Genomic DNA, 26,943 nt, shown 5'->3' with positions numbered 1-26,943 from the left:
AAAACCTGGGGATCAGTATCCGCAGTCCCAGATTGGAACGTGCTAGTATAGGAAGCGGGTGAGGTGAAGGTCCAAAGCGATTTGGTGGTGGTGAGTCTCTTTTCGAGACATAAAAAAAAAAAGAGGATTTTCAATATAACAGTTGTTGCTCTCAAGGCCAGCACAATGTATAAAATACTCAACACAGGTTCCCGCCTCCCCCATTAGTCCCACAGGTGTAAATTATGGTGCTGTATATCTGCCCATAATAGCCGAGACCTTCTGCACCTTGTTAAGCCCCCATTTTCTCCAGATCTTACTGTATTTTGGGACACGTGTGCTGTAAATATTGTCTTCTCTAAAATTGCGCACCTGTTCACACCTTTCCACCAGGCTGCAATGAAGGTAGCGTTGAGGGAGCTCCGGTGTTTGACTTTATCCCTTTTGGCCAGCAGCGTACCCATCCCCATACATGTTCCATACCCTGGGGTCCCCCCCCCATAACCTCTAGAATGCCCAATATAGCAGGTCTGGAGTTTGCCTTGATATGCAATCCCACCACTCTGGAAAAAGTGGAGAGTATGTTTGACCAATAGTGTTGTATACAGGGCAGGCCCATACTGCATGGTAGAAATTCCCTCTGGGTTCCAGGCATCTAAGGCATATAAGTGATGGATATACCGGGCCCTTCCACAGGTGGTAAGTTGTGAGGTAAAATTTGTGGAGATATTTAACCTCTTCCATGCTCATGACGGCTCCCGGCCGTCATGAGTCACGGTGGGCGTGTGCTGATGACGGCCGGGAGCCGTCATCACCACGCCTGCAATTGGAATCTTCAGCACTGCAGCGGAATTCGTGCCGCAGCGATGAGGTTAAACTGAATGAGTTTGAGCCGTGCAGAGATCAACAAAGTGTGAGGCGTCATACAGGCATCCTGTCCTCCCATTTTACTCCCAGGGTTCCCATCTAGTCAGAAAAGTGTGTAGCCAAGGTTTTGTAGACTTGTGAATCCCTTCTTTCCCCAAGGGACCCGTAAGTACTCACACTTCCGAGAGGGCTGTACTCTGCGACATCCTCACGTTCTCCTTGATATTCTGAAAGAGCGTGTCTGAGTTGTAAGTATCAAAAGAACTTGGATTTATGCATGTAGAACTCAGTCTGAAGGTCCTGAAAGGATCTCATGTGGTCCCTGTCCCCTACATCTCTTAGGTGTGAGATTCCAAATTGGTCCCTGCCTCAGAATCCTTTGAGGTTCACCACTCGAACCATCTGGTGGCCCACCCACAGGGGCACCTCCAGCGTAAGCCTTCGGTCCTAACCGGTCCAAAGTTGCACTGCTCTCCGTGCCCGTAAAAAGATCTGGGGCCAGCACCCCATTGAGAATAAGGTTATGTTCTCTAGCCCAATGATAGCTATCTAATTATAGCTATGTAGTATACCGGGTCCTCCAAGAAAATGGGGCCAAATTGTGACGTTTTCCAATATATTCTTTAAAATGCCGCATGTTTTACATGCAGACCTGCAAGGGCGCTCATTTAATAATTTAATATCTTAATGGTGCACTATACGAGGTTCGCCCTCCTCAGATAAAAATTGTTGAAAAATCCATGAATTTTAAGGGAAGTTCATACCATATGCAATTTCAGTTGGTCTTCTATCATTTTGTGTATGTATGGAGAAAACTACTTAATGGTAATCATGTAGTACTGGCCTATATTCACAATCATGGGCTTCTGACATCATCATAAGCTACAAGGCCAAAGGCCAAGTGTTTTATAAATGTCGCCAGAGCATTAAGATGGCAATACCTTGAACTCCCCCTGAGACTCCACCTGGTGGCCACCAAAGCCCGGACCCACATCAACTAACCACGCAAGAAACCTGCGACTCATTCTCAATGACAATTTCAACACGAGCGCACAGGTCAGCGCAATCAGCTCTTCTGGCTTCCATATACTCTGCGTGCTCTGCAAGATCTTCAAATGGATACCCTGGAATATCACACAAACTGTCACATAAGCCCGCATCACAAACAGGCGAGACTAAAACAAAGCACTCTACACCGGAAACCCCAACGTCCTCCTCCAACAACTGCAGACCACCCAAATCACCACAGCAAGATTCATCCTAGACCTCCCACGATGCACCCATATCACACCAAGTCTGAGAGCGCCAATGGCTCCACATACATAAACCGTTCCAATTCAAACTCCTCATGCACACATACAAGGCAGTGCATATGATAGGACCACCAACATTCCTTAACAACCACCTTCACTTCCACCAACCCACAAGACACCTGCTCTCAGCATCACTCTTACTTTTACACCCTCCTCCCCCAATATCCGCAGAACAGGAGGTCTATCATTCTCTTACATTGCACCCAAATCCTGGAATGACCTCCTTCTAACCATTGGAGTCTCCTTCTCACTTATTGAAGGCTGCAAGAAGTTGAAGACCTGGCTCTTCAACTAATTCTCCTAGGATGACTCTCTACATCCTCACTTCTACACCTATACTCCAGCTCCGCTCTTGGATACCTTACCGGGCGATAACGCACATAAGAATTTGTAGCTATATTACATGTTACCTGTTCCGTATTTTTTTTGCATTAGATATTTGTTTTGTGGCACTTAGGTTGAAAAGGTTATTTCCTTTCAAAGTCCAAAATGTTCAAATGAAATACAATATAAAAAATAATGAGTTGGTTAACCCCCCCAGAAACAGTTGGGTATATCTGGACATTGTTCCTACGCTAGTACTGCGGTACCAAAACAATAAAACACTTATAGGCTATTCGTATTAGCTGAGGGACTTTTTTTTCTCCTGTCGGTGATTTTATTACCCTGTTATTGGTGCTGGTACCGGAGTACTGAATGATATTATTGACTGGCCACAACACCGAAGATGATGTTGCGGCCACCAAAACAGGACTCTGGGACTCAGTTGGCGTGTGTCCTGGAAACATTTTGAAAAGGCCACATAAGGGGCCAGAGTGGGTACTTGCTGGCACCTTGGCTATACGGAGGGTGTACCAAAGGAACCATTAAGCTAAATGTTAAATAAAGTACTTCAGGTCGCTGGTACTGCTGTACCAGCAACTAGTACTTCAGTACCCTGTTGAACCTTGGTAACAATATATACAATTTTTATAATACAAGGATCACAGGTATGTAGGATGCGCACAGTGGGGTTTGGCTGCCTGCATTAGGGTTGGACGCAGGGCCAACCCACTACTGCAAAATATTTAGTGATTTGCTCCCCGTGGGTGTTTGGCTTCAAGGCTTGCCCGGAGGCCAGTTCACACAGACAAGTCCCTGCTACGTATGGCAGAAGGTGGTGCCCAGCAGTAGGCATTGGCCTTAGATCAGTGGTCTTCAAAACTTTTTATGCTACACCCCCAGTGCCATCCCCTGAACATTTTTCACAATTATTCTATTAAACTGCCAATGTTTAAATATGTGTAGAACTATCTAAATGGTGCCAGTTAAGTTCTGTTACCATTTTAAAAATGCAATCAAATTCTTGATTGACCAACATAGCATACTGGTCAGGCAGGCCCCTTCCATGCTTATGACGAGCTCAGCTCGTCATGAGGCACAGTTGAGCTGTGCTGATGACGAGCTGAGCTCGTCATGACACCAGCAAAATGGCAATTTCCAGCACAGGGGAAAAAATAACCACAGCAGCGATGGGGTTAACGTGCAAAAGTATCCACTGTGTGAATATTAGAAATGGGGTGGCGTTTTGAAGGATATTTGGATTCCCCTCCCTTTTGACACCTTCTCCCAGCCAGGTTATAAATGACAAAAGATGTTAGTGATGGCCCATTACAGAGCAGCTTACTGCTTCTCATTTTTAGGTTGAGTATTCGAGACCTCATGTATATACTTATAAATGTATGTACTTTGTGGGCTCTGGAGATCAGTCCTAGGACTTGTCTGCTTCCACTTAGGGACTCTTTTTTCTGTTCAACTGCCTCTATTTAACTGTCTTGATAGAAAACTACCAGTAGAGGTCAGAAATACCAGAATTGCTTTCTGCTTGTTCAACTGCCTCTATTTAACTGTCTTGATAGAAAACGACCAGCAGAGGTCGGTAAAATACCAGAATTGCTTTCTGCTGAGGTACTTTCTTTTTTTAATTTTTATGGCAACTGCCTCTATTTAACTTTCTTGATAGAAAACGACCAGCAGAGGTCAGTAAAATACCAGAATCACTTTAGCATTCTCTAGATTCCAGTCCATTGAAATTGTCTTCCACGAGCACCCGTAGAAAATATTTTTTTCAAATCTTGTATTTTCAGGGATATGACCACCGAAGGCCCTGATTTTATATTAAAAACAGAGCTTTGGGCTATACCATTTCCTGCTGAAAGGCAATATTCCTCTCCATGTGTTCCCATACCTGTTGTGTCACACAGTTTGGTACTTATTTTCCCTCCCCGTTAAAGAACAGCAGATGTTTCAGCACACAGGCTAATGTGCTGCATAGCTTAATACATATAAGCTCCCAAAGGCGAGATGGATTGCATTGCAAATGCTTGTTGTTCACTGAAAGCAAAGCCCTGTTATTAGCATAATGCTTCATCTGGTCAGAGCCTGGCGCCCTCCCCGGGATCACTTAAAGTTGCTCTATGGGGGGCCGCCCCCTTATTTGAAGACCCTACCATAGCTTGTCAGAGAGGCTGGGGTGTCTAATAAAATAACCCCAGAAGTTCACTGAAAAACCAAAGGTTAAAGTAACATTGTAGTTAGATGCTCAAATCAGCTGAGAACTAAGTTCAAAAACTGGAAAACCCCTGAAATTCTCTAGTAGTAATTTAGTGTACTAATTATGACTTGCACCCCCGCCATGCTCTGCTTATGGCTTCACATATTACACCACTCACGACATGTTAACACATCATCGATAGCTGTTTTATTGTCTCCTACTATAGTATAGACTTGCATTTTCATATTACACGTGAGTAGTGATGTTACAATTTGAGGTAAGAAAATTAGAGGCCCATTCTCATACAGGTACTGCAGGCATCCGTGGCAATGCATATAAAACACTTTCTGTGCTTCCTGCTGCTTTTCATTATTTTTGCGATATGCCTGGCTTAAAGTGCTTCTCACCACTCTATAACTGGTAAATACAAAAACGCTTTATATATCATTTAGTCAGTTATCTAAATTTGCGTTGTGAACTGCATACATTGAGGTTTCGTGGGGAATCATTTGACATGTGACTGCTTAGAGTGCACTGTTACCTCAATGATGCTTATGTAGTAATATGTTTCTTGTAGATAAAATGTTCTCATGATCCATTCTGCTATTAACCCCATGAGCACGGCCGCGATTCTGCGCCTGTGCAGCGTTTTTTGAAGTGGGCGGGTTCATGAAGGCCCCAGCCGTCATCAGCACATGCCCACCGTGATGCATGACGGCTGGGGGCCGTCATCAGCATCGAAGGGGTTAAAGACACTGCACTTAGCCCCTTAAGTGCTGATGGCGGAACCGCTCCGTCATCAGCTGCAGTGGCACTGTGCTGATGACGGAGCGGTTCCGTCATGGCCTGCCGCTCATGCGCGGCGCGAATTCTGCGCCTGCGCTGAGCGTTCTATTGAGCGGACGGGGCCATGACGGAACCGCTCCGTCATAAGCACAGCGCAACCGACGCTGGTGACGGAGCGGTTCCGTCACCAGCATGCGCCCGCCGCTCTTCCGCCCCGCCCCCTTAGCACTGCGGCGGAATAGCCGCCGCAGTGAAGGGGTTAAAACATTCTTCTCTACATCTGTAAGACACACAGTTGGATACAAGTACATATATAAATATATAAGACTTTGGGTCGACCAGATGTTGTGCAATGAAGAACAGCTATCGTTTCTGCTCAACAAAAATGATAAATAGAACTTTTAAATTAAAAGTAAAAAAGGATCATTTTAATTTTTGCAAGTCAATATTGTGGCTATTAATAACAAGCATTGGAAATGCAATAGGTCTCGCAGCATTAGAGTTAGTGCTTTTAGAATTGTTTATGGGTTTTTTTGTAAATCTTTAGCATTTTTGTTTCCTGTAGCCAATGCTAAAGAATAAAAAAAAAAAGCCATAAACATTTCTAAAAGCTCTAACTCAAATGCTCCGAGACCTATTGCACTGTGTGAGGGTGAGGGGTTGAGGGTGAGTGAGGGTGAGTGAGGGTGAGGGTGGGTGAGGGTGAGTGAGGGTGAGTGAGGGGTTGAGGGTGAGTGAGGGTGAGGGGTTGAGGGTGAGTGAGAGTGAGGGTGAGTGAGAGTGAGGGTGAGTGAGAGTGAGGGTGAGTGAGGGTGAGGGTGAGTGAGGGTGAGAGTGAGGGTGAGTGAGGGTGAGGGTGAGTGAGGGTGAGGGTGAGGGGGTGAGTGTGGGTGAGGGTGAGTGAGGGTGAGTGAGGGTGAGTGAGGGTGAGGAGTTGAGGGTGAGGGTGAGTGAGGGTGAGTCTGAGGTTGAGGGTGAAGGGTTGAGGGTGTGAGGGTGAGGGGTTGAGGGTGGAGGGTGAGGGTGGAGGGTGAGGGGGTGAGGGTGAGGGGGTGAGGGGTGAGGGGGTGTGGGGTGAGAGTGAGGGGGTGAGGGTTAGGGGGTGACTGCATAGTCACATCATCTCAAAAAAGCAAATCCCCTTAAGAAATGCAGAATGAAATAGAACGTGAAGCATCCATGTGCCTCAGTTTCTTTGGTTTCAAATGGACTGGTAAGTAGGGAGACAGAAGCAGCGTGTTCGTGTTCCTATTGTGAGCCAACACATAGTGGCAGCTCAACATTTCGAACATGTGCAGCACTGGGACTGCAGGGCCCGGGCCTGTGCATTCAAACCCTTTTCAAATTAGCTGGCGCTCATGTGGCAGTCGTGATCGGGAAAGCCCGTGCTGCTAAAATGGCGGCACCCCGCAGATTGCTCTCCTGAAGCTGGCTGCCTGATGGAGTGGAGAGCGGGCGGGCACGGAACGTGAAGCATATAAACTTCAAAGAAAAAGACTCATCAATTACCTAAATAAATGTCAACCGTGTTATTTCGGGAGACTCAAGCCCTTTTTAGACAGCTACCACGTATCTACAAATGAAGCCTTCACTGCTGTGGAGGGGGAGGTAGAGAGGAGGGGGCTTTCCCGGCACGATAGCCCACCGTGGGAGAAACAACAGGACCGGGGCTCTATGCTGCTTTGGGCGTGATCTTCCCTACGGAAGACACAAAATACGAAATTAATTTTCTAATGCAATAAAAAGCTATCGATTTCAAAAGATGCAGCTGATACTCCCAGTCGAGTGGCTGATGAGCTGTTCAGTGAAAATACTAGACCCGGAGGAAAACAAAAGGGTGTCCGCGTGCGGTGTTCTTTGCTTTTATGAGAATGATTCTCCTGGGCTCCCCATGGCTTCTGTTGTGTCTGTGAGACATGGATCAGCTGTCTGTGAGAGTGATCCCATCGGCTTCACTGTGTGAGAAGGAGACGGATTGTGGGTGCGTGTCCGTGCTGTTTGTGGCAATGATACTCCCGCGGGCTCTCTGTGTACATATCTGTGAGAATGATACACCCGAGCGTCAGAATCAGAACGATGCACTCTCCGGCCCCTTGTATACATCTAACATGATTAGGAGAGCGCGGCTTTAACCCCGCGTTCGTCTTCCCGGTGTGTGAGAACGCGAGACTCGTGTTCCCGGTGTGCCACGATGCGAATGCGACGCTCGGGTGTCCCGCGCGTCTTTAGATTGAGAGAATGAGTTCCCGGGGTTCCCTGCATGCATCTGGTCTGCAGAGCCCGAGCTCGATCAAGCGCCTGACTTGCCTGCGAGGAGAGAATGAGACGCCCGGTCCTGCGCGAGCCCACCTCTTTATTTCCATACAACTAGCGATTGGTTAGGTTTCACAGTAGGGGCGAGCGGGCGGGCAGAGAGAGTGAGGGGGCGGAGCGGGGGTGTGGGAGGAGTGCGGCTGGCTGCCTGATAGAGTGGAGAGCGGGCGGGCAGAGAGAGTGAGGGGGCGGAGCAGGGGTGTGGGAGGAGTGCGGGAACAGACGGGAGGGGAGGAGAGTAGGAGGAGGAGTAGGGGAGGCACGGCCTAGCGGCCGTGCAATCAAGAAGTGAGGGGGCGGGAGAGTAGGCAAGGCAGGCGGCTGGGGCCATGTGCACGCGCTTTTAAGCTCAATGCGCATGCGCATTGAGCTTAAAAGTCACGGGCACTGCAAGGAATCGCCACGATTCCTTGCAAGTTGGATAAAGGGTCGATGAGCCCCCATAGTCTCGCTTGCTCGATGCGCATGCGCATCGACAGGCGAGACCTAAAAATGAAGTTCCATTTTGGAAGGAGGATTGCAATGTTTCTGACACAGATTTAAAGACCTAATCTACCATTTGCTGTAATTACCATAAACCTAATTATATTATTTTTTAAGATTTTTTTTTTTCCTGGTGCTCAAGATGCAGGATATTTCTTTGTTTACGATTCGAAAACGATTACCTCAAGTATCGCCTCCATTGAAAAGGAGCCTCTCTGCCCTCTCAGGGCACAAATGCCAGGGAAAGTCGCTAAGAACAAAATAGCCTGGAGTCATATTCTCCACCAAATGCCGCCTTTCATTTAGAATCTTTGACAGAACTTTCTGACTTTGTGACATTTGATTCTTGGCTGGAATTGATAATTACCCATATGCATGCTTCTCAATGTGTGCTGTCTTCAGAATCCTTCCAGATTTTAACACCCACTTAGCAAACCCTGCGAGGCCAGGGATGGAGAGGTGCCACGGGCAATTCTTGGAAGAATGACAATAGCAGAGCTAGAGAGAGAACCAGAGAGAGCAAGAGCTGAAGACTCCAGTAATGCTGATTAGAAATAAATGCAGTTGTGAAGCGAACACCCCCCACTTGGGGAATCTGAACAGACGCATCTTGGTACTGAATAATACAAAATAAGTGCTTTGCAGTCACCCCTGATCCTGCTGGCTAATGTGTAGTTTCTATGTCTTTTTACCCTCCGTGTGAATATTCAAAGAAAATAAATTCGGTTTGTTTTTATATCGCACTCAAGTCGCCTGAGAGCCCAGGTAGTACATAGTGTATATTTGCATGTACACAAGACATTCTGTACCTCGCGTTCGTTTTTGTTTAATTTCCCCTTTACATGTTAGTTTCCCGAACGCCAATCTTCAGTTTTTACTGGTGTACACAAGAGCGTGTCAGGAAAAAACACAGAACACCACCATTGTAAAGTCATTGAGACCTATTCACAAAGGTAAATTTACACGAGCACATCTACACTTTTGTAGAAAATTAAAAACGTTTGGCTGTTCACCATTTCCAAGTGTAATATTTTTTTCGAAGTCGATTTTGGAGCCAACTTTACAAGTGTGAAGCGCCTACAACCAAAAAAGAACTCAAAAACGTAGTAAATGTTCTCCGGCTCAAAAAAAAGGAGTAAGATCAGCTCCACACATGACCAACCACTTGTAATGCAACATACTCACATTGAAAATAATGGAGGCAGGGAATCAAAATAGACCCAATAGGAAGTAATGTTAAAATTAATTATTTTATTTAGACTTTTTAAACATATATGTAATTTAATGTTAAAATAAATCTAAATTAAAAAAAATGTATGATAAAATGTTTTAATACCCATTTTAATTTAATGATAAATGTATCTTTATTTATTTTAAAGTAATGACATTAATTTGTGATTTCTATATATAATATTTTGCAATTGTTTAATGCATAGCTACATGTAAACATTTTAGTAGGTGAGATTTTTTCATAATTTGTTTTTAAACTTATGTTTAAGCAAATTAAATATTTATTTTGGAATTAGTTTTTTCACACTGGTGGAGTTCTCTGCCACAGGGCGGATCTCTCCTCGTGGTAAAGCATAGGGCAAATAAAAACATTTATAAAACCATAAATACAACTTATGTAAAAATATGTGTTAAATATGTGTACATACATTTTATGTGTTTATTTTAAATGTAGACCTGATTCTGAGCCAGACTCTAAGGCTCAAGGAGCAGCAGGGACACGAGGCAATCGCAACTTGGCCTTGCCACACCATAGGAACTTCAGATAATGGGATGCCACTTAACATTATATCTTTCATTTTTGTTGTCAGATGTGCCGTTTATCCAGGGGAACAGCGTTTACAACGCAACTTTTACAACACAGTACCTTTACGACACAACCATTACAACGCAAGTCATTACAACGACTTGCACTGGGGGGCGCTCTAGGATAGGGAATAGTTTTAATTTACTATCCAAAACCTTCCCTACTATCCACGGGGACTGTAGTTGCAATAGTAAATTAAACTATTCACTCTCCAGCCCCCCCAACGCAAGTTGTTGTAACGACTTGCGTTGTAAAAGTTGCGTCATAAAGGCATGCGTTGTAAAAGCATGTGTTGTAACGACGTACATCCGTTTATCCATTCATTTGAAATAGGATTTTGTGATGTACCGCTCTTTCATGAGAGATTTACCTTGTGTTACCCCTGTTTAGCATTCAGTCCACTCAGCTTGTATTTTCTCCCACATATATAAGTAAACCGGTTTTGACTGCTGTGAAATCCAAACCACTGATGTTATTTGATTTGTTTATACCCTGAAAGTTGTGTGTCATGAAAACTTTGGGTTCTTTGTAAAGAAACTTTTTTCATTCTGCTATCCGCTTCATTCTATTTTCTTCTATCAACATATTAAGCTTTCTGAAATACCATAATATGTGTATCAGATCCACTTCCTGATCCACCTTGCAACTTTCACCTTGAGAACAACAACGAAAACAACTCCACAACCCTGATCGATCACCTCGCCAACCTCGGACTGAAGCAACTCGTCACAACGCCGACCCACTCCTCTAGCCACACACTCGACCCTGTCTTCCCCTCAAGCCCGTACGTCTCCATCAGCCACACCACCGAACTCCTCTGAACCGACCACCGCTGCATCCACTTCGCCTTCCAGAAACCCACCACACACCAACGCACCCAACAGATCCCCCGCTGCTGCTGGAACAAAATCACCGAAGACCAACTACACGCAAACCTCGCTCTCAGCCCACCCACCGAACCCTCCAAAACCGACGACGCTGCCCACAGCCTCAGACACTGGATCGAGGACTGCGCCAACACCCTCGCCCGCTGAAGAAACCCCCCACAGAGACACCAGCAAGAGGGCGAGCTGGTTCGCCCCAGAACTCCTAGCCTCCAAACAAGCCTGCCGGAAACTAGAGAAGAAATGGCACAATGAACAAACACCGGACAGCCATCAGCACACAAGGACACCATCCACAACCACCAGCACCTCATCAGGGCGGCTAGGAGGACCTCCTTCAAAGACTGCCTCGAAAACAACGCACACAAAAGCAAGGAGCTCTTTAACATCGTGAAGGAACTCTCCAACCTCAGCTCCAAAACCAACATCCCGCCGTCGCAAGCCCTGTGCGACTCCCTCGCCCCCTTCTTCCAACGCAAGATAGCAGACATCCACGACAGCTTCAACACCCAGACAGCCCCAACAGACAGCAACACAACAAACCCTCCGTACACCATCGACCACGACCCCCTACTAGCCTGGGCCAGCGTGAGCATCGATGACACCATCAAGACCATGCGCACAATCCACTCTGGCTCTCCGTCAGACCCATTCCCGCACCACGTCTTCAACGGAGCAAGCAGCTCCATCGCACCCCACCTGGACAACGTCATCAATCTCTCCCTCAAGACTGCGACCTTCCCAGAGATCTGGAAACACGCTGAAATCAACACCCTACTCAAAAAACCTAAGGCAGACCCAAGAGACCTCAAGAACTTTCGGCCCATCTCTCTGCTCCCCTTCCTGGTCAAGGTCATCAAGAAAACCGTCAACAGACAGCTAACCTGATACCTCGAAGCAAACAGAATCCTGGACCCTTCCCAGTCAGGGTTCCACAGCAACCACAGCACCGAAACTGCCTCATTGCCGCCACAGACGACGTCAGGAGCCTGCTGGACAACGGCGAGACCACAGCACTCCTCTTCCTAGACCTCTCTGACACCTTTGACACAGTCTGCCACCGCACACTACGTGCATGCCTCCACGCCGCAAGGATCCGAGACAAGGCTCTGAATTGGACCACCTTCTTCCTCTCCGTCAGAACCTAGAGTGTCTGCCTCCCCCATTCCATTCCAAAGCCTCCGAGATCATCTGAGGCGTACCCCAGGGATGCTCCCTCATCCCAACGCTGTTCAACATTTACATGGCCCCGCCTGCACACGTAGCCCGACAGCATGACCTCAACATAATCTCCTACGCCGACGACACTCAGCTGATCCTCTCCCTCACCAAGGACCCCATCACCGCCAAAGCCAACCTCCACGAAGGAATGAAGGCCGTCACCGACTGGATGTAGACCAGCCATCTGAAGCTGAACTCTGACAAGACGGAGGTCCTCATCCTCGGCTCCAACCCTTCAGCCTGGGACGACTCCTGGTGGCCGACGGCATTGGGGGCAGCCCCGACACCCACCGACCACGCACGCAACCTGGGAATCATCCTCGACTCAACGTTCTCAATGACCAAGCAAGTCAACGCTGTCTCCTCCTTCTTCAACACCCTCCGCATGCTCCGCAAGATCTACAGATGGATCCCGACAGATACAAGAAAGACAGTCCCCCAGGCCCTCGTCAGCAGCAGACTAGACTACGGAAATGCCCTCTACGCGGGAGCCCCGACCAAGCTCATCAAACGACTACAACGCATCCAAAACGCCTCAGCACGACTGATCCTTGGCCATGGCCACATCACCCCCCACCTGAAAAACCTGCACTGGCTCCCCGTCAACAAGAGGATATCCTTCAAGCTCTTCACCCAAGCACACAAGGCACTCCACAAGACTGGCCCAGCCTTCCTCAACAGACGGCTCTCCTACTTCCCCAACCAACAGCTACGCTCCGCCAACTTCTCGCTCGCCACCGGCGCGCGCATCCGAAGAACAACCACCGGTGGGAGCTCCTTCTCCCACCTCGCCGTCAAGACATGGAACACCCTCCCACTGAGCCTACGACAGACCCAAAACCTGCTGACCTTCAGGAGGATAATCAAGACCCGTTCGATCATAACCCCCCCCCCCCCCTCCCCCCCCCCCCAGCGCCTTGAGACCCTTGCGGGTGTGTAGTGCGCTTTACAAATGATTGGTTGATTGATTCCTCCTTCTTATCACATCTCAGCATCTCAAATGTGTTTATTATGCACCTTATCTATCCTGCCTAGTGCTCATTGCCAATTACACAGATTGTGGGCAATATTTATTGGACAATATAAGAGAGGTACTGCCAAAACAATGTATTTGTTCTTACCTGAGTTTAGCTCAAGATGGTTTGAGCACCATGGCCCCAAAACCTCTGCATATAAGGGGTGTCCTCTGTATAGCCGGTGTATATGCGAAAAAAAGTAGGGAGATTGTTGGTCCCTGGGGGAAATCCTGTAATAGAGGCTGAAATGAAAACAGTGGACTTTAACTTAATAAACTCTAGTGATAGTGGAGTCAATTGTGCCAGACTCAATGATTCAGGTGTTGAAGGTCATTATCAAAGATTACTCCAAACAGAAATGAACATCATAAGTGCAGAAGGGGAGGTCCAGAGGAGAGGACGTCTGGAATTGTAATTGGTTTTCATGCAGACTGGTCGCGAAGTACCAGATGGCCTTTTAATTCTGAAGGGTGTGGCAAATGCATGGAATGAATGCAAACAAGCCAACACGTATCTATTGGAATGTCCTTGCTGTCATGCACGTGCTCAACTAAAGACTTGTGAACGTTTCGACATTTATGCATCCAATATGTGTGGTTTGCTGTTACAACAGTACAATGCATGCCACTTTTCATGTTAGACTAGACCGGATTTGCAACTTGTCGCCAGAAAAGCACTTCAACACCCATCAGGGGTAACAGGTGCTACATGATTGCAAACCTTTCTTACCCTTCTATCCCTCTGCTATCCTTCTCACTCCAAATAACTGACTAATATCCACCACTCAAATGACTTTCATATTTCACCATACTAATTCCCCACTAATCCTTTATGGGTTTCCGAAGTAGCGTGCTACTTGCATTTCAAAACCCCATCAGGGGTAGCAAGCGCTATATAAATACAAACCTTTTTTACTTCCTATAACCTTCTGCTACCCTTCCGAATCCAAAAAACTGACTAACCTATCCACCACTTAAAATTTACTTGCATGTTTCACTATACTAATTCAACACTAATCCTCTATGGGTCCCGGAGTAGCGTACTACTCGCCGAAAAAGCGATTTGACGCCTCGTCAGAGGAAGTAAGTGCTATATAAATGCAATTACAATACAATACAATACAATACAATACAATACAATACAATACAATACAATACAATGTGACAATGGCAGTCTTTTGGATCTGTGGCTGAACCTGGGTGAATAATCTTTTATTAGGGAGCCATTCAATTTGCATGATCAATGGCACCACAAAGAGACAAACTGGTTAAGGAAAGGAGCATTTAGCAAAGCGAGTGCTCAATAATTGTTCAGAATCTGCTTGCAATTTATGTGTACGTTATTGATAATTACTTATTTAATTACTTTTTTATGTTACGGATGTATATTACCATACAAGACTTGATTAAAGATAGACCACAACTGGAACAATATCTGCTTTTGGTCAATTTTCAAGGTCTAGAGGCAACATTTTGTGAATGAGCATCACAATTTCTCTGTATGAAAATGGGTACCCATCGCAGGGTTGTAGTGATGATGTGTTCTTCTGTCCCCTTTCATATCTTCAGAGGCACTTGACGACGTATCCCTATCGATGTACTCTGGCTGATTTCCAGATCGAGAAAAAGATTGGACGAGGCCAGTTTAGTGAAGTTTACAGAGCAAACTGCCACCTGGACAGAAAGCCGGTCGCATTAAAGAAAGTTCAGGTGAGCTTTTAGAAAGTTCCGGATAATTATTACAGGTTTACATTTTTATTTATTTATTTAGGTTAGTTTGGAAGATTTTTTGAAAATGTATAAAAGTTCACAGAAGATCAGGTGACCACCCATAGCCAAATAACATTGACGGCTACTTCGGCAATCCTCAATTTATCAACACTTTCTCTAACCTTTTCTAAAGGTGAATCTCTGCTTTTTCTAAATTTCTTCCTATGCTTGTAATGCATTTCCAGCCTTTATGGGTCACAGAAATCACATTGAGTTTCACTGGGATTTTTCATTTCCTCGTTTACTGACACTGCTCACCCACCCTCCCCCAAAGCTTGCTCTAGTGAATTGTCCACATGGCGGGCAGTACAAACCCACCGGGCTAACCATCGGGAATTGTGCTGGTAAAGTCTTAAGTTTGTGTGGATTTCCAAGCATTTTGCCTGCCCCCCCCCCCCCCCCCCCCCCGAAACATGCCTCCTTCCCTGTCCTTAAAAGGAATTATGGGAGAACATGTATGCCTTTAAAACAAACTTGAGGAGGCCAGGTTTGCAGATTGTACCTGATGCTAATTTATTTTGATTTCGAAATCCTCTCTGAGAGGCCAAAGTAACTTTTGGATTTTACCTCTCTAGATAAATAAAAAGATCTAAAAGCTACGTGTTGTCATTGTTAGTACTTATTATTACTCCTTTGGCCCGAATGTAAAATGTAAGAGCTAATGCTTTAAATCCATGACAGAAGTTTTCTGAGTTTGACAGACCTGTCTTTCTAACTTTGAGTGTTAGTGATTTCATTTGACTAGGGTTGTTTAGTTTGTGGAATCGTTGCAGGATGAAATGATAGGAATATTAATATTTTAAAAAATAACACAGATCCTACTATTGATTATAATAACGGATTTTATATGCTGTTTATTACACAATTCTGGCCCATTGTTGACTTTGGAAGAGTGAGAGGCAGAGTCAGCCTCGCCGGTAACTTAAACCCCAAACCAGCAGCGAGGGCGGAGTCTCACTGCACTATCTTTCTGACTAATATTGTATTGTATTAATTAGTAGCATTATTAAATGGACTAATGCTGGATTCATTCAGCATAGGATTTACAAAGAGTCTTTCCTATAAAATGCTTAAATGTGCAAATAACTTGAAGTTGTGTATTTTGTAGATACATGTGGTAATGCTTTGGTTGTAAGAACAAACGGCTCAGTCCTGAGCCATCCATCTGTTTTTTTTTTAATCACAAAATAATTGAGATATGTCAGTCATTATTGTGTTGTTTATTGTTTGGTTTTATGTTTTGGAGGAAATCTATTGTTGTTTATGCAAGTTGTTCTAATATTCTCTCATCATTCATAATCAGTAGCCACTGTACAAATGCCTGCTTTAGTTGTATTTTTATAGAAAATCTGTCTCGACTAAATAAATATTAGTTGTGGTACCAATGCAGGGCATTCCCCCTTTGAAAGACTTATAACCTACCCCTGAAGGGTTATTTCCTTTAAAAGTAGCTTTTCATGGTGACATGTCATTGTTTAAACAAACACACAAAAGGTGATGGGAGGATGCTTGCAATAAGACTAACTACCTGCAATCGCTCTGGATCGCATTTCAGCCCCAATTTTTCTTTTTACCCCCATCCACCTCAGATTAGTCCCAGCTGTGTGTAAATCAGACCTGACCCTGCCCCATTAGGAACAGTCCAGCATGAACTGCCAAGCCCGGTCCCATCCCAACCGGAGCACAAGCAACTCAGGAGTGAGTTTGAAATGTCTTTTTTATCACTCCTTGTGTGTTGCTCCAGGTTCTCCCAGCCAAGAAAATGTACGTCGCTCTGATGCTGTTTTTCTGAGCATCCGAGTACATTGCAATTACCGGTAATGTCATCTTGTCTCCATCTCTCACATCTGGTTTGGGCTTTGCCATTACTTGCTGTGATGTGTCCGCATGGAGGATGGTATCTGCTGAATCTCTGGGTATCCACTATCTTTCATATTAATGTGTATCCACCTCCAGGCTCTTCCACTGCAGGGTTTTCCCACTACCAGGCTCTTCCAGCATACTCTTCCTCCAGAAGCACTTCCACCTCCAGGTTTTTCCCCTCCAGGTTCTCCCACTAGCAGACAGGGCTCTTCCATCAGCAGACAGGGCTTTTCCTCCCCCAGGCTCTTCCAGCAGCAGACAGGGCTTTTCCTCCCCTAGGCTCTTCCAGCAGCAGACAGGGCTTTTCCTCCCCTAGGCTCTTCCAGCAGCAGACAGGGCTCTTCCCCTCCAGGTTCTTCCAGCAGCAGACAGGGCTCTTCCTCCCCTAGGCTCTTCCACCAGCAGACAGTGCTTTTCCTCCCCTAGGCTCTTCCACTAGCAGACAGGGCTCTTCCCCTCCAGGCTCTTCCACTAGCAGGCAGGGCTCTTCCCCTCCAGGTTCTTCCACCAGCAGACAGGGCTTTTCCTCCCCCAGGCTCTTCCAGCAGCAGACAGGGCTTTTCCTCCCCCAGGCTCTTCCAGCAGCAGACAGGGCTTTTCCTCCCCCAGGCTCTTCCAGCAGCAGACAGGGCTTTTCCTCCCCTAGGCTCTTCCAGCAGCAGACAGGGCTCTTCCCCTCCAGGTTCTTCCACCAGCAGACAGGGCTCTTCCTCCCCTAGGCTCTTCCACCAGCAGACAGTGCTTTTCCTCCCCTAGGCTCTTCCACCCGCAGACAGGGCTTTTCCTCCCCTAGGCTTTTCCACCAGCAGACAGTGCTTTTCCTCCCCTAGGCTCTTCCACCAGCAGACAGGGCTTTTCCTCCCCTAGGCTCTTCCACCAGCAGACAGGGCTTTTCCTCCCCTAGGCTCTTCCACCAGCAGACAGGGCTTTTCCTCCCCTAGGCTCTTCCACCAGCAGACAGGGCTTTTCCTCCCCTAGGCTCTTCCACCAGCAGACAGTTCACCCAGTAAGCTTCTTCAGACCCCATAATTTTAGCCTTGTCAGATAGTGTCAGCGTTCCCTTGCACACGTCCTTGAGCCTAAGCCTCGAAAGATGTAAAGAAATGAACAGGATGTCCATATTTCCAATAGACACAACAGATAATAACAGAAACACAGTTAAGAGTAAAACATATTCAAAGAAGAAAGGCTTTCTTAACATGTACTTAATTTTTTAATTTTATTCAATTTCTCAGATATTTGAAATGATGGATGCAAAGGCCAGGCAGGATTGCATTAAAGAAATTGATCTTTTAAAGGTAAGGCTTTAACTGTTAGTTTTGGTGTCTGTTTACAGGCTGTGTTGTCAGTGAGCTGTGGAAAACATGGCTGTGATCATTTGTCTAATATCCTGAGAATATAATAGATCCAAATGTATGTGGCTTGAACCATCCTTTATTTCTCCTACATCCTGCTCCTTCTGATAGGTAACAGATTGTGGGATGTTTCCGTCCGCACACAAGGGGCTATCCTGTCTCCTGATAGCAACAGATAGGAGAAAAACGACGAGCAAGGCCCCCGAGGAGACCCTTGCTCATATCCCTATATCAGGCCAGGTGGCCATTATAGAATGGACATGACTGGTCGCTCCTACTGCTTGAACAAAGTCACTTCCTACCTCACTAACACCTACCAGTGTTCTCAGTGGCAGACATGTGCGCTTTGCTGAAAGTTGAGCCGGTCAAGTTCATTGTGGATGCCGTTCACCTGTCCACATCGCATTGGTACTTCAGAACCACTGAAGATCTAGGTAAGCGGTCAGTTGGGTGTCTGTGGAGGGAAGCAGTGGGTGACCATTAGTGGTTGCATTTGAGACACCACTGTCTTTGTGATAGTAGCCTCTATGTTGCTTATTTATTGTATAGGCCCCTTTGTGTCACGAGGAATAGCGTTGCCCTATTTTAATTCAGGCTGATTAAACAAGTCACTTAAAAAGGTGTCCCTTTGCAAAAGGTCTGATTTTCACCCGAATTTCAAACTACTTTCTTGTCTGCTTTTTAACAAGCTTAAGTCATCCCTGAAGCGAAAGCTTACCACGTTTACATGGGAGGTAATGTGGCTTAATTTCGGCATCCTCCTTTGCTACCCTATACAGTCATCGACATTCCAGAGGGCATGTGCAAGAAATAAGAGCTGGGATTCGTGGGGCCTAGACATATGTTAAACCTCCTTTCTTTCAATTTGATTCCCAGTCACCAATAAACATTTGAGCCTGTTTGTGCTTGATACTTTCTGAGCTCTCCATCTTGAAGAGGGATTTCAGGTTTAGGTATCAACATTAACAAATTCAAATTCTAGATTCCTCTAACCAATACAGAAGATCTCACTGTCTCCACATATCTTACTCTGAAATCTAAATCATGCGGCTTTCCTTATGGTATAATGACAGACGTTTTCCCCAGTTGCATTCTCTAGGTGACATGTGCTAAATATTTGATTTACCGTCCTAATTTCTATGCAGGTAAGTACTTAATCAATAATAACTCAATCGGAAAGAAAGAGGCAGAGTCCGTGGTGTTAGAGTTTCTTAGGGGTTTTATTCCTTAAAAAGGAATGGTCAAGACCGGATATCTTGTTCCTGCCACCACTGGGGTGCAGGAAGGGATAGAGCAATATTTTATTGACAATACATAGCTTATATACTTAAGTTGCATTATAGAAACCAATACAGTAGGCGTAACAGCTGAGAGAAACAAGATAACAGCATCCACGTGGTAGTGATACGTAATTAGAAGGCGTGAACTAGGCGTGAACATAGAGGTGTGTGCTAGAAACGTCACAGGTAGGTGTCACAAGTGGGTGGCAACAAAGCAGAATTTTGTAATGTCAGCAGAAATCTGAGGCATGGATGCGCGCGCAGCTGCATGACGTGTGATTGACGTGCAACTGGAGGGTGCAGGGGACTTGACATTTACACTGGCGGAAAGAGACAGAAGTCTGGCATGTCAGATCAACTCGTACTTCTATCATATCTGATATCTGATGTTTGGGAACCATACTATCTAGAGGGAAAGGTCTCTGGGGCAGAAGCTATTCTATACTGACTGTGAGTGCGTGTATAAGCGCCTGAGTGTCTACATGAGAATGCGAGGGGCATGGGCTTACCATGGTAACAGAGGCTATGAATTACTTGCACGGAGACAGTGAGGCCGGGCCCTTTGCTCTGCAGCTGGGGGATGTTTACTTAAACTAGTAGGCAGGAATGCCTTTTCGAGGAGCGGAACAGATAATTCGAAGGTTGAAGTCAGTCTTGGCAGGCAGAGGGCTGAGCTAAGCGCCATGAGCCGCACAGGGAGTAAGGCAGAGGTCACGGGTACAGAGACAGCCTGGGCTGAAGCTTTCGGAGTCAGAAAGCAGGAAAGAGGCTCGATGGCAGAATTCAGGGCCTACTTTGCCAGAGCTGAAAAACATGTAAAGTACACCATAAAAAGACGTTGGCATAGCATACTTGGAAACGGAATATTCAACCCATTCAGGGTGGGTCTGAAAGAGGACATGTTAACGTTGGACGCAAATGTATTTGCGTCTTCATAGCTGGCACAGGAGGGAAGTTACATGCACTTTAAGCTGGTACATGGAGACGGTGGGGTACACGGTAGGGAACATTACTTGACCATAACATTTATATTTCCTCATTCCCTCCTTGTTCCCTATGGACCCTTCATGATATATCGATCCTCATGAATCGATCAGTCTGTTCTTGTAACATCATTTGCTCATCTTTCTTTCTTTCATGTTTTGAGATAAGACTGGAATGTTCAATGCACGATGTGGCACACAGTCCACAAATCGCTGGCCCACACTGTAGGCACAGGCAGCAACTGAATACTAGGACAAGGGCAATGCCTAGGAAGGATAGGATCTTCCATCCCCAAGCGGTTAACGTTGTCCAGAACCAACCGGACCAAGTCCAGGAGCCTGGATTCTGATGTATCTGATTTGCAATTTTATGAAGACGTGTAATAGCTTGATATACCGTTGGCGCGTTTTCTGGGATGAAAACACAGCAACTTGACCCGATGACCTTACAAGCTCCGCCTCTATCTGCCAAGATGACGTCAATAACAAGACGATTCTGAAGGACAACAACCCGCATGGTGGACTGCTCCTCTGTTAAGTTACCTAGGGCGGAGGCAGTTTCATTCACTACTGCTTCAAGTGTTCTAGTTAATCTGCGTATTAGTTTACTATTTTGGACGGGGCCTGTGAAGAAAAAGAATCCTTTATTGAACTCTGTGTACTGCTCCCATGCCGTTTCAGTGTAGTCGACAATCGGGAGATCTCTTCGGAGTCTATTCTTTACTAGATTTGTATTTCTGTGATAATCAGGAGGAGCTAGAAAAACAGGGGGCAGAAGGAATGCAATATAACAGGTACCATCCCAATCTGGAGGTAAGCGTATGTATGCGGTATGACCACAAACAAAGTAGGAATGACGAGTAGCTTTAAAGGAAGATTTGCCTTGGTCACTGAATTCGACCACAGTAGTACATTTGCTATGACCTAAGTGTACTGAACCCTTCTTACTGACACATAAATCACCAGTGACTGGTAATACTGACATAGCAGGGAGAACTGGTGCAGCTTCGGATTCGACAGTAAGAATCATAAGGTTAATTGTATAATTACCTAATCCATATACTTCATTTTCTAGATCAGTTCCTATTCTAATGGGAAGTCCCTTCTTGTCAGGATAACAGGCATTAAGCAGAACTAAGTTCAAGTTTCCCCAAACCCAGCTCCCTTTAAAAACAGCAATATCAGGATCTAAGGAATTAATTATTCTGAACCAGGCACCACAGGAGCCATTGTGTGTGAACGGGTACGGAAAGAGGGGCAGAACTCCCTTGTATTTCTGATAGGGAGGGAGTCGGCCACATATCCAACAGTTTGTAGCGTTGTTAGTCTGATGGGAGTGATGTAACATACTAATGAATGTGTTGTTGCGCAGCGCGAGTCTGTAAGAAAGTTCGTGGGGAGGTAATTCACTAAAAGAATGTTCAGCAGTGACATTATAAGCAGATTGTTCACGCTTGAAAATAGGGTAGTATATAGGAAGCAATATACTCGCAACAATAATCAGAAGACTTAGAAAAAACATAATCAATAATGTCACTATACAGTGACTGCGGAGTGATTTGCAATATGTACGTTTCTTGAGTTGTTTCTCTCTCTCTCTATCTCGATCTAGGGGATACATGTCAGAAACTATTTAACCGATTCACCTAGGGGAGGACTTAAACAATTAAACTGTCTGACTTGCTAGATCGAAGTTTCAATCTGTACTCCTCTTGGGGAGTTTTCTCTTGTTTCGGAACTTTAAAGTCACTAGGTTCGATACAGTCTTTGGAAGGGGTGGACGAGTCTTTTTCTGGCATCAGTTCATTGCACTTTTTTATATGGCTTGTATGGATCCACCCCTTTCTGCCTTCAACTTTGATAGCGGTCCGCGTTGTAAGAAGGACGGTCTTCGGCTCTTTCCAGCGGGGCTCCAGCGGACTTTTCCTGTCGAAGTTCCTAATTAGGACCAGGTCGCCGGGACGGACATCATGCGGCTTTACATCAGTGTTGTCAGGGAAGGCTGCGGCAACCTGTGAACGACATGATTGGAGTGCAGACATCAAGGAGGCAAGGTAATCTGTCAGCATATTACAATCAACATCGGTAATTTTCTTCGGTATGGGCGTCCCCCACATATTCGGTGGTCTGCCAAAGACCACTTCATACGGTGATAATCCTGATCTCGAGTGGGCGACCATCCTCATATAGAACAGTGCAACGGGCAGGGCGACTATCCAGTCGACCCCTTTCTCTTTACAAACTTTAGCAAGACGGGTCTTTAATGTCTGGTTATGCCTCTCTACAAGGCCAGCGGCTTCGGGATGTCGGACACAATGGAATCTCCACTGATATCCTAGCAGCAAGGAAACCTGTTTCATGAGTTCGGATGAGAATGGCTGTCCGTTATCTGAGTACACGACACGAGGCAAGCCGTATCGTGGGAAGAATTCTCGAACCAGCTGCCTGGCAGTGGTCGGAGCAGTGTAATCTGGGACTGGATATGCTTCGGTCCAACAGGAAAGTGCACAAACAATTACGAGGACATATTTGAATCCTCGACAACGGTCCATCTGGATATAATCCATCTGGAGTACTTCAAAAGGGTGATCAGGAGGATTAAATCCACCTTGCTCTACAGGGACGCTTTTACCTGGATTGAACTGACAACAGATCATGCAAGTACGCACTTTCTGTTTTGCTGCTGCTCGTAAGTGTTTGTTATACCAGAGATTCTGTAAACTGTCTAACATCGCTTTCTCTCCTAGATGTGCTGGACTATGTGCTGTATTGATTATGACTTGAACCATAGAGTCGGGGAGAAACCATGTAGATTTTCCCTTCGTCATCCAACCTTGATCTGTCTGGATCCCTCCTAGTTCGGTCCATTTCTTTATTTCATCTGCAGTAGCATGTGTCTGAATATCGATTACATCTAGGGCGGGATCCCTGACTGTCATACAATGTGTCGGTACTATTGTCTTTGTCACGTCAGTTGTCTGGGTGTGAGTCAGTGCTGTATGTTTCGCTGTCTGGTCTGCCAGGTTGTTACCCTGGGAAACAGAATCTGTAACTTTAGTATGTGCTTTACACTTCATGACGGATATGCCTGAAGGCAGATGTATTGCTTCTAACAGTGCTTGAATGAGGGGACCGTGTTGAATCTTGGCACCATGAGAGGTCAAGAAACCTCGTTCTTGCCACAACATTCCGAAGTCGTGTACGACTCCGAACGCATAACGGGAATCAGTGTATATGTTAACATTTCTGTTCTTGGCTAGTATACAGGCTCGGGTCAGAGCAATAAGCTCTGCCGCTTGAGCGGACAGTGTGTCAATACGATATGTTTCTTTAACTGCAGTTTCAGTGGTCACTGCATATGCGGCCACTAATTCTCCTGTACTTGTTCTCATGCATGAACCATCCACATAAAGTGTCAGGTCTGGATTTGTCAATGGAACATCTGTTAAGTCTCGTCGAGGCTTGGTTACTGCATTAATGATCCCTATACAATCATGCGGAGCTGGATCTGTCATACTCGAAGGTAACAATGTAGCGGGGTTCAGAATGCTGCAGCGTCTGATTTCTATGTGTGGCTGGAATAGTGTTAATTCATAACCTGTCAGTCGTGCTATAGTCAAGTGTTGAGTCTGAGTTCTGTTTAAAAGAACCTCTACAGAATGTGGAACTTGTACTGTTAATGGATGTCCTAAAACAATTGAGTCGCTCTGTCTGATTGCTAGTGCTGTTGCTGCTACTGACTTTAAGCACGCAGGGAGTGCCTGGGCTACTGAATCCAATGTACTTGAAAAATAAGCGCAAGGCTTATGTGAACCTGCTTGATCTTGAGTGAGGACAGACAACGCTGTACCATCACGTTCTGTAACAAAAAGTGTAAAAGGTTTGCTGTAACATGGTGTCGCTAAAACTGGTGCTTGGCATAAAGCTTTCTTTAATTCTTCAAAGGCTTGTGTGTGTTCTTGAGTCCAAAGAAGGACAGTCGAAGTCGCTGCCTCCTGTGTTGTCAACTGAATGAGTGGTTTAGCTAGAAATGCATACTGAGGAATCCATTGTCTGCAGTACGAGGTGAGGCCTATAAAGGCCCGCACTTCCTTTTGTGTCTGGGGTTGTGGCATATTTACAATTAACTGAATGCGATCAGGAGTGAGCTGTCTCCCCACTTTGGACAGCAAGTGACCCAAGTACACAACTTGCTGAACACAGAATTGTAGCTTCGAAGGAGACACCTTGTGTCCCTTGTCGGCCAGAAAGTGTAAAACTGTCAATGATGCTTGTTCACATTCGGGTTCACTTCGTGCGGTGATCAGCAGATCATCGACGTATTGCAGTAAGGCGGTGTTAACTGGCATTTGAATACAATCTAGTTGTCTTTTCAGTGCTTGACTATAGATGCTGGGGCTTTCTGTGAATCCTTGAGGTGCGCGTGAAAATTTGAAACTTCGTCCATTTAAACTGAATCCGAAGAGATATTGGCTCTCTGGATCAATAGGTACACTGAAGAAGGCGTTCTTGAGATCAATTACAGTAAAGAACGTTGCTTCTGAATCAATAGCAGTCAATAGGGAAGAGATATCGGGAACCACAGGATACTGTGGAACGATACATTTATTCAGTTCTCGTAAATCAATCACCAGCCGATATACTGGCGGTGCATTGGGATCAGTACGTTTAAGAATCGGAATGATAGGGGAATTACAGATATTTGAGTCGGTCTCCACGACCACTCCTTGGGCAATGAGCTCTTCAATGATTTCCAGTAAAGCCACTACAGCATCGGGCGGTAACTTGTATTGTCTGATTCTCGGTAAAACAGCACCTGATTTCAGTGTAACACGGTATGGTGTAATGTGCATGCAGCCTACATCGGTTGGGCCTTGTGCCCACAGGTGATCCGGTACGTTTTTCAATCTGACATCAAACTCTCGTAATACATAGTGACCCTTGAAATATCGCAAGAAAAGTCTAACTCCTTCCGGAGAACAACATATCACAGCTCCTAGAGCCTTCAATGTCTTTATACCTAACAGATTTTCTGGACATGATTTCGTAAGTAACAAGTCTGTAACACGTGATAACGGACCCACAGCCAAGGGAACTGGTTCTGATACCTCATTTACAATAGGCTGTCCTGAAAAACCAAGGGAAACATTCTGTGAGCCTGAGAGGGGTGCCCCTGGGACTTCGTCATGGCTGATTGTTGTGCGGCTTGCCCCTGTGTCAATTAAAAACTTTCTGTCTTTTCCCAATACTTGACTGTGTACATAAGGACCCTCTTGATCTACAGGAATCTCAATAAGAGGCAAGCCAAACTCCCTCTCTAGGCTGTTTCATGTGTATCGTGGATAATCGGGGTAGGCAGATTGGGCATACTGGTACATCTGTTGTGAAACTTGCTGAGTCGCGGCAATGGGCTGTGGCTGTGGTACCGCTACCGTCTGTGCTGTATGAGATGAAGCATGCATAGGCTGTGTATTCTGCATGGGCTGTACATTCTGTGAAGTCTGTTGCTGGACCTGGTCTTGTCTTGGTGGATGCGGTCTTTCTTTAGTTTTACCTGTTGCTATGTTATGTTTCAGACCTGGACATTCATGTACGTAGTGACCTGGCTGCTTGCAATAGTTGCATGTCCCTTTAACGGGAGCTGCGGCGTGACCTGTCTGGGTCGTACCCTTTCTCTGGCCGTCCGCTGGAACCGATTGGGCCACTAACATTTTCATTTTCGTGTCTTGCATACGTTTCTGTTCATGATCCTGTTCTTCTCTAATTCTGTTCTGATGGTATTGTAACATTTGTAACATCTGTGATGGAGTATTTGCTTGCCATGTACTCTCAACCTTGTATACACGGTTTTTAACTGCTAACAGGGAATTCTCCACTAACTTCGATACAAAAAGATGCGGGTACGACTCGCTACTTGGTTTAAGACCGCTATTAATAATGAAACATTTCTCGAATCTTGAATAAAAGTCACTAGTATCTTCATCGTGTTTCTGTTTACAGGTTGAGATAGCGTCCCAGTCTTCCTTTCTAGTTGTCAGTAATCTTGGCAGAACCTGTACTATTAAACCTGGTAATGCTTTAGTTTTCTCCCCAAGGCCTAGCCCTGGGGTACGAAGTTTTTCCTCGTCTTCTATTTCTGCCCATACAATCTTTTTGTCTCCTACCTCCCATTCTCTTTCCTTGAGTTTCTCGTAGATGCCTGTGGGCAGCAGTACTTTTAACATTTTCATGATATCTTCATATGTGTAATCCCCCATCAGTAACATGTCTTTTAGTTCTCTGTGAAAACCTGCAGGGTCTTTATCGTGACAGGGTACTAGTTTCTTCATTTCCAATAGTTCTAACTTGGTCAGAGGTGTGTGTACATACACACGTTTCAGGTTATTATCGGTACCCATAATTGGATGTACTTCTCGTAAGGGGTTCTGACTTTCAATGCCATGCAGACGCTCCATATGATACATTTTTCTTTCTGGGGGCGG

The 26,943-nt window shown here is 45.6% G+C and overlaps 1 protein-coding gene across 1 annotated transcript in view; it reads left to right on the top strand.

Annotated features, from left to right (window-relative positions):
• LOC147663560 (serine/threonine-protein kinase Nek6-like) overlaps window positions 1-26,943 on the top strand; it is a gene marked incomplete at its 3' end in the record, with an annotated part of 502,329 nt that overhangs the window by 394,977 nt on the left and 80,409 nt on the right. The window contains exons 4-5 of the mRNA XM_086950359.1: window positions 14,780-14,920; window positions 18,079-18,141. Coding sequence (XP_086806485.1) covers window positions 14,780-14,920; window positions 18,079-18,141 — 204 coding nt within the window. The remainder of the gene's footprint in view (window positions 1-14,779; window positions 14,921-18,078; window positions 18,142-26,943) is intronic.

This window comes from Lissotriton vulgaris, unplaced genomic scaffold (genome assembly GCF_964263255.1).
Source record: "Lissotriton vulgaris unplaced genomic scaffold, aLisVul1.2 SCAFFOLD_360, whole genome shotgun sequence".
Lineage (NCBI taxonomy): Eukaryota > Metazoa > Chordata > Amphibia > Caudata > Salamandridae > Lissotriton > Lissotriton vulgaris.
The sequence above is the reverse complement of the archived record's forward strand: the minus strand, read 5'-3'. Positions and strand labels throughout refer to the sequence as shown.